The sequence below is a fragment of the Meleagris gallopavo genome, chromosome 22 (genome assembly GCF_000146605.3).
Source record: "Meleagris gallopavo isolate NT-WF06-2002-E0010 breed Aviagen turkey brand Nicholas breeding stock chromosome 22, Turkey_5.1, whole genome shotgun sequence".
Lineage (NCBI taxonomy): Eukaryota > Metazoa > Chordata > Aves > Galliformes > Phasianidae > Meleagris > Meleagris gallopavo.
In genome coordinates, this window is record NC_015032.2 from 3,099,873 (window position 1) to 3,107,302 (window position 7,430).

The 7,430-nt window shown below is 55.8% G+C and overlaps 1 protein-coding gene across 1 annotated transcript; it reads right to left on the reverse strand.

Moving 5' to 3' along the window:
- Window positions 1-1,098: 1,098 nt before the first annotated feature.
- On the reverse strand, window positions 1,099-3,422 carry DBNDD2 (dysbindin domain containing 2). Its single transcript, XM_003211958.4, has 3 exons — window positions 3,026-3,422; window positions 2,414-2,557; window positions 1,099-1,689 (listed from the first exon to the last, which is right to left on the reverse strand). The coding sequence occupies exons 1-3, from the start codon at window positions 3,177-3,179 to the stop codon at window positions 1,484-1,486; spliced, it is 504 nt and encodes a 167-aa protein (XP_003212006.2). The 5' UTR covers window positions 3,180-3,422; the 3' UTR covers window positions 1,099-1,483.
- Window positions 3,423-7,430: the final 4,008 nt, after the last annotated feature.

The following is a 7,430-nucleotide window of genomic DNA, read 5'->3' on the forward strand; positions in this document are numbered from 1 at the left end:
GTGCCGTGCCGTCAGCGCCCGTCTCGTTGCGCCTGGCCCGGTCAGGCAGTGAGTTGTTGCCGGCTGCAGTGGCGACGGCACGGATATAGCCCGTGTGGCAGGAGCCTGGGTCCTCCTCTGAGAGGTCTCCTTTGCTCCTGCCGTCTGTGGACTCTGCGAGGACTGTCCTCAAGGCCCAGCGCTGCCCTCACTGCCCGCGGCTCCCTCTCCTCAGAATACCCCTCTGCTCTCTGTTCTCCCTGTGATGTGTCTGTCCTGCAGGCAGCGGAGTCCTTTGGGAATGGGCCCATCTGCACACTGCTCCCATCTGCTAATCTCAGGAGGAAGGCCATGCTGTGACGATGCTGGCACAGGGCTGTGATGGAGCTCCTCATACCAGAGATGCGGTGCCCTCTGTGCAGGGCTGCCTGCCTGCAGCATGGCAAGAACGTTCCCCTGGGGAACAGCTGAGTACACGGTGTTCCTAGATCCCTGTTGCTTATCTCCATACTCTTTCACTTGTGGGTTGACTGTGGCTCTGCTGATGCAGCAGAGGCAGTGACAGCACTTTCCCAGCCTACATCTGCTGATAGAGGTAGTAGGCCCTGCCTGTCCTGGCTCACAGGAAACCAGTGAGGCAAGCTGCAACAGGGCTCCGCTGCAATGGCTCCTCCTGCGCTCCTCCAAATCAGCCTCCAGCCAGGATGATGTTCCTGTACTGTGTTCCAGCAGCAGCTGATGCTGTGTATGCTGATGGACTCTGTCAGCCAGTTTGCATAGGAAATCATCCTGGTAGTCGCAGGTCACCAGCAAATCTCTTGAGGTCACCTGTGCTATGCTGCAGCCTCTGGCTGCTTGCCTCATGGATGCAGCACTGCATGGTGACCTGCCCACCCACACATGACCTGCTTTGCAGAGAAAGCAGAAGTTTGTGCTGCCTGTTCCCTGCATGCAGGACTTCACACTGTGCTGGAGCTGGGATGCATAGCAGGAGAACTGTATTAGTTTGCTCCCAAGTGGCACTCCAGCACACTTGCTTTATAACTCTCTCCCTCCTGCAATCCCCACCTAACCTTCACCCCAGTGCTGTTTTCTCCCAGTAACACACACACCCACTGCTTGGTTAGATAGGAGTGTTATTTCTCTGTATGCTGTTGTTAAATGCTTGTCTGGATAGGGTGCTTGTCAGTGGGACAATGGGAGCTGGGATCCCAAGGGATGGTTTCTGGGAATGGTGGGGCTGTGGGATGCTGAGCATTTGAGGGGAATGAAGCAAGGGAGTGTTAGCAGTAAAGCCTGAAGAGTTAATTTTGGGAGCCTACAATACCCCTTTGCTTCTCCCTTGCATGCCAGGAGAACCTGCAGAGGGAGAGGAGGGGAAAACTATCTCTCCTCTCCTGCGAGGCAGCAGTCCAGGATGGGGTTTACTGAGTGCCAGCAGCTTTCCTTCCTCCAGGCTGGCAGGTCCATCCAGAAGAGGCTGGGAGTAGGGCAGAGCTGGCTGCTAGCTTCTTGCTAGCTCTTTAGGACTGTCCTCCTGCAGGTCCTCCTCATCTGACTGCACCACGGGGGTCTCAGCCCCCTCCTCGCTGGTGTCCAGGCTGTTGGGATCCGTGGAAACTGAGGACGTGGAAGAAATGCGTGACTTGGTCTCAGCTGCATTGGGCACTTGCAGGGTGATTTCCTCTTGGCACTGGCTGGCATCTGCTCCTGGAGGAGAGAGAGGTAAAAGAAGAAAGAAAAAAGGCTTCTGGAGGCTTCTTCCCCCCGAAATTTCAAAAATAGCACCCCCGCACACACAAGTTATTCATCTGTAGGCCACATTTTCTCCTTCACCCCTCTTTGGGGTGCTGTGGGATCTGTGTGGCTGCTGTAGCCATTCCCCATCTCACCCCCCTGGCTTGGCTCTGGGCTGTGCCTTGCATTCCTTCCCCATTTTTGGTAGTAGAGCCTTCTCTGTCTTGTGTGAAGCACGGCTCAGAGCCATGCTGTGTGAGGCCATCAGCTGCAGTCACAGGATGTGCTGGGGAAATGTCTGGCTTGGCCTTGGTGACTCGCTGCAGTACATGTGTGTGGGGAGGAAGATGCTGGCATGCGGGGCTTTCCCTGTAGGACTTCTGCCCAGCTTTGCTGCTAGCTCATTCGGCTGTCTGTGCTTGGGCTCTCTTATCTTCTGCAGTGCAATATATTTACAGGGTTTTTACCTCTGGGCTGCGGAGGTGGATAGTGGCATGGACTAGCCCAGGGTGAGGTCTTGCCAACCTCATGGTAACCAGCACCAAGTGACTGTCTTTGTATGGAAGATGTGTGTATGTGCACATGTACAAGGAGCACTGGGACAGGTCAAGGTGGCCAAGGCTGAAGAAGCTGGTGGAGATGCTGGAGGCAGGAAGAGCTCCTGGTCTGGACCACAAAGGGCTCAGACTGCTCATACCTGTCAGGGGCCCAGAAACGCTGCTTTCCTCTGTCCCACAGGCCAGAAACACATCCACAGTGTCCTGGTCTGACAGGTCCATCATGTCCATCTGCTCCAGCACGTCCACATTCACCTCCATGGAGGAAATGCTTCCCAAAGGGGCTGCAGAGACAGAGGTCAGCAAAAAGGTGAGTGCTAGTGTCAGGCAAAGAGCACCAATAGCCCATGCAAGCCTGTCTGGCCCATGGATTTCATGAAGAACCCCAAAATGGGAGGCCAGCCTTGCAGTGGAGAACCAAATTGCACCTGCTGGAAAGAGGTCCACATGAGAATCACATTTGCTTAAAAACATCCCCTGGAAAACTCTGCTGTCACTGCAATCCCAGCTCCAAACTGCTGTCTGGAGGAGCCAGTAACTATGCAGGCAGCCAGCCTGGGTACCCCAGTTCAGAGCCTTTGTTAAGTGGAGTGAGTAATCCATATGCACACCCACACGCAGCATGTGTGGCCCTGTCTGTGCAGGACATGCTGTCCCTGGCTGCCTTTAGACCGGGGACATCCTGCCAATCTCTAACCTGTACCTGCTCCCTGAAGCATGTCTAGCCCTGCTCCACTGCCCACAGCACTTACGTCTCCGATGCTCCAGCTGCAGGTGAGACACAGGGAAGAAAAAATCCACTTCATGCTGGAAAACCTCCTCAAAGAATTTCTGCCGCTCCCGTAGTTTCAACTGCTGCTGCTGCTGCATCTGCTCCGCATCCAGGCTGCGCTGCCCCGGCTCCATGTCTGGGGATGAAGGCAAGAAGGGTCAGGCCAGGCAGGCTGACAAGCCCTTCTGCCCGTGCCTGCTCACTCAGCACTGGGTAGGTGGTTCTCTCTGCTCTGCTTTGCTGGTGCACATTGATCTGGTCACTATGAATGGATGCTATGTGCAAGAGTGGCAGTGGCACTTGCCATGCTGGAGCCTCGGCTTTCACTTCTGAGTGTTGGGAAGCCAGGAGCTGGGAGCTCATATGCTGTTTTCACTGCTGCTGAAGTAAATTATCGTGGGGGAAAAGGGTGTTGATGTGAGATCAGTCATTTTAAGCACATGTTTAAAATTCATCTTTCTTGCTGCAAATCAGCGTTGTCTGTGAACACTGACATGCAGGGGAAATTCCCTGGAACAAGAATTGGCATTAGTGCTCCAGGCTTCCTGGGCTGAGGAATGCATAAGGAATAAAAAGCATTAGCAGCCTTGTTACCCCTGCACACGCTCACTCCCACTGCCACCCCTGCCACCACCACTGCCATAAATACAGCCGCACCCACGCTCGCAGGCTCCCCCACTCACATCCCCTACTTGCACAGCCAGCTTGGCTTCTGCCTGCACAAACATTTTCATTCCTTTAATTCCTCCTGCAGTTCAGCGCTGGTGCCTGTGTCCCTGGCTCACATGGGAGTGAAGAAGCCCTTGGGCAGTTGTTGAAGGAAAGCAGCAGGGAGTTGTTGCTGCATCCCAGGACCTGGTACGTCCCTTTTGGGTTGGGTACCCACAATGGCGAGGACCCAAATGCCACAGATGAACCATAGCCAGTGGCCCTGGCTGTTCCCAGGCTGGTGTTTGACCTCAGTTGTTCCAGATTTCCTCCCTGCAGCTCTTGGCCCAGCCAGCATAAGGAAAATGTGATTACTGGAGCAGGCAGTGCAGTAACCAAGGAAACCAAACAAACATCCCCTGCTCTGTCTGAGCACAGCCCAAACCCTCCACTCCTCGGGGTGGGGTGAAGGGAATCAAGCAGCAGGCAGCGCCCAGCATCCCCTCCCTGTCTGGGAGCAGCAGGGGCAGGGACAGCAGGTGGCTGTCAGCAACGCTTAGTGGCAGGACGCAGACTGGAGGGAGGTGGTGGGCCTGGTGTGTTATTCTGGGGATAAATGTCACATCATCTCAGAACTCTTTTAGGGCTTCTGTGCCCTCTGCATGCCATTCTCTGGGGCATCCTTTTGCTGAACCATGTTCTGCATGCAGCACAGAGCACTCAGGTCTGGTCATAACACACTTTCTGTAAGCAGCTGTGGTCTTCAGCAAGGCAATGCCAGGACAGCAATCCTGACTGCCTGAAGGGGCCTTTGCTTTGCTGTTTGACCACTGGGCAACCATACAGGTGTAGAGCCCAGGCTGATAGCCGTGATGGCAGAAGCAGGGTTCAGGTTAAGCTTTCATAGCTGCATCCCAGTGCTGCTGCTTCATAGGGCACAAGGGAGTTTTTTGCCTTACCACCTGCAGTAGGGCCAAGCAAAGAGTAAGGAAGCCAGGGACAAGGAAGGGACTGGCTGACCATGGCACTAATTACAGAGCTGATCCCACACAGCTGTTGGAGTCAGCCCTGTCTCTGCCAGGCCAAGCACTGCCCAGCCCAGCTGTGCCCCATCTGTAGCAAACAGCCCGTGCATCCTGGGATGGGGGGAGTCTGTTGGGCTGCTGCAGGGGGCTGGGCTCAGGCTGTGCTGGTTTTATACTCAGTAGGAAGAGGCAACCCGTCATCTGTCTACCTCATTGCCTTATTTCAAGCTCCCAGTTTGCAGCACCTTCCCAAAGGTACCCTAATTTCAAGGTAAGATGGAGGGTTTCTAAATCCTCACGCAGTACAAATACAAAATAAATCAAATGCCAGCAGGTGCTGCCTGTAGTGCCACGAGCTCGGCTGATCCTTGCCATTCACCTTCCCACTGCCCCTCTCTTCCCCATCACGACTGATACATGGGATAAGGGCACGATGGGGTCAGCCAGGACAAGTGCTGGTGGCAACATTCCTGTGGTGCACAGAGAAGGCATGCCAGGATTTCTCTTGTGGGAAGAATTAGCCGGACCTGTTTTTTTTATGAACTTGTTTTTGAGCACGAGCTGGGGTGCTGAGCACGAGCTCTGAGCTGCTATTATGTGCATAACACAGCAGCTGCACAGCTCAGCCCTGCCTGACCCGTGACCACGGTGAGAGTCGGGGATGGAGCCTTCCCCGCCTCCCAGGGCTCTTCCAGGCACACAGGGAGCAAACAGCCTCACTAGTGTAGCTGCTCCCCAGCAGTCCTGGCTGGAGACATAAAGGAGAGCAGCGTTCCCTGCCGCTGCCCTTCGCCATGTGACGGCCGGTCATGCTCCCACTGTCAGCGTGGGGATTGTCTCATCCTGCTGGCATGTTCCCACCGAGCGACACGTTCACATGCACAATGCGGCCCCTGTGCTCCGCGGGGGATTTGTCAGTACCTGCTGGTGGCCTGGCTTTCATTACTATTGTCATGGTTATTGCTACAGCCTCTCAGCCATGGGACCAGAAGCTTATCTGCATGCACAGCCAGGCCCTCCCCGATGGCTGAAGCTCGGCCACGAGCACCCCGCTGCCCGCAGATCCTTCCGGCTCTCACAGCTCGCTGGGCTATGCGAGGGAAGGGAGAGCTCCTGGGATGCTGCTGGCATGGGATGAGGGCAGAACGGAGTTCGAGGGAGCACCGGCTGAAAAGTGCCAAACCCTCACTCAGGCTGGGAGCAGAACGTGTTGCCGTTGCCTGGCTGTGTTTCTGTGGGAAATGGACACGTTTTGCATTTCTCCTTTTCCTGCAGGATCTCAGTACAAACCCCCCTCTGGGCCCGTGAATAGGAGGGGTGTATTTTGGGCTAGGAGAAGGCTTGTTAGTGGAGGCACAAGGCCAAATGGGGGTGGGGACGGCCTGAAAAGCTGAAAAGAAGAAATTCAGCTCTTCAATTCCTTGCAGAAATTTCAAAGGAGCTGAGATTATTTTTCAGTAGGGAAAAAAGGGGTTGAGGGGAGTTCAAATGAGGGATCACGCCAAGCATGGACCGGTTCCCTGCTCCCTACAGAACAAATGAGTGGGAACAACCTAGCTCAGCTACCTCAGCCCTTCTCCCTGCACTTGCCCCGGACCAAAACCTGACCCTGCACCTCTGGAAAGGACCGGGGCACCCCCAGCTGCCAGGCTTGCAGGACACGGGGAGACTGGAGCAGGGAAGATGCAGCTCCTCGACTGCCACAGTATCCTCCAGGCAACCCTGCACAGATACGGGCCTCTTCTTGTCGGCCCTGCCCCAGCAAAAACATGGCAGAACAAGGGTAAGTCCCAAGGGCTCTCTGCTCCTTTAGCCTTTGGAGAAGCAGCTGGAGTGGAAAGCTGGGAATGCTGCAGAGAAGCGTTCAGGGTCATGCACGTGGAAATGGGATACTTGGACACTGTGGCCGCCTGAGCATGAATTCCCTGCACTGTCCCTTCTCAGTCAGCTTTCCTGACCTCGTGTTGCAGCAAAGCAAAAAATAACCACAGCCTTGGTGAGAGGAAATGCACCAGAAGAGTGGAAGGGAAGCGGTGGTTTTGGCAGAGCAGTTCGCTGGGAAAAGCGAGGAGGGGTGAGACGGGAGGACACGGCACTTTATAACCCCTCTGTGCAGCGGTTTCATCGCCTGCACTCCTCCAAGTCATCTCCAAATCTCCTGCGTCTCAGCACTAAAAATATCCCTGCCGCCCAGAGCTCTTTTACCCAGCAGAGGCTGTGTCATAAGACCCTGCTATTTACGGGGCCCTGATTCAATTCTTACAGCTGCGGGAGGATGAAAAAGCCGGGAGGGCAGCACGGCGTGCGGGAAGGGAAAGGCTCGGCGTGCAGGCGGGGGTACGGCTCCCAGTCGTCCCACACCGCTGTTCGCGCTTTGCTCTGCTCGCTCTCTTCACCCTTTAAACCCTGCTGGTGCGGGGGCACCTGGTGCTCCGGGGGGCTCACGGACAGCCGCCTCTGCTCCCGTCCTGCGGCTAACAGGTCCCCGAACTCAGTCGCTTCCCAAGCAAGTTCTCCCACTGCACATCCCCATCCCGGGCTCGGGGCTTTCCACGCATCCCCTTTCCAAAGCAGCCGGACCAGCAAGCCGCAGCTGCGGGGCGAGCCAAGATTTGGGGTGGTAGGAGTTCGGGGGGGGCATCGCCGCTCGGCAAGCAGCCACTACAGCACGTTACAGGGCAGCGGGAGGGGATCCCACCCTCCCGACCCCGC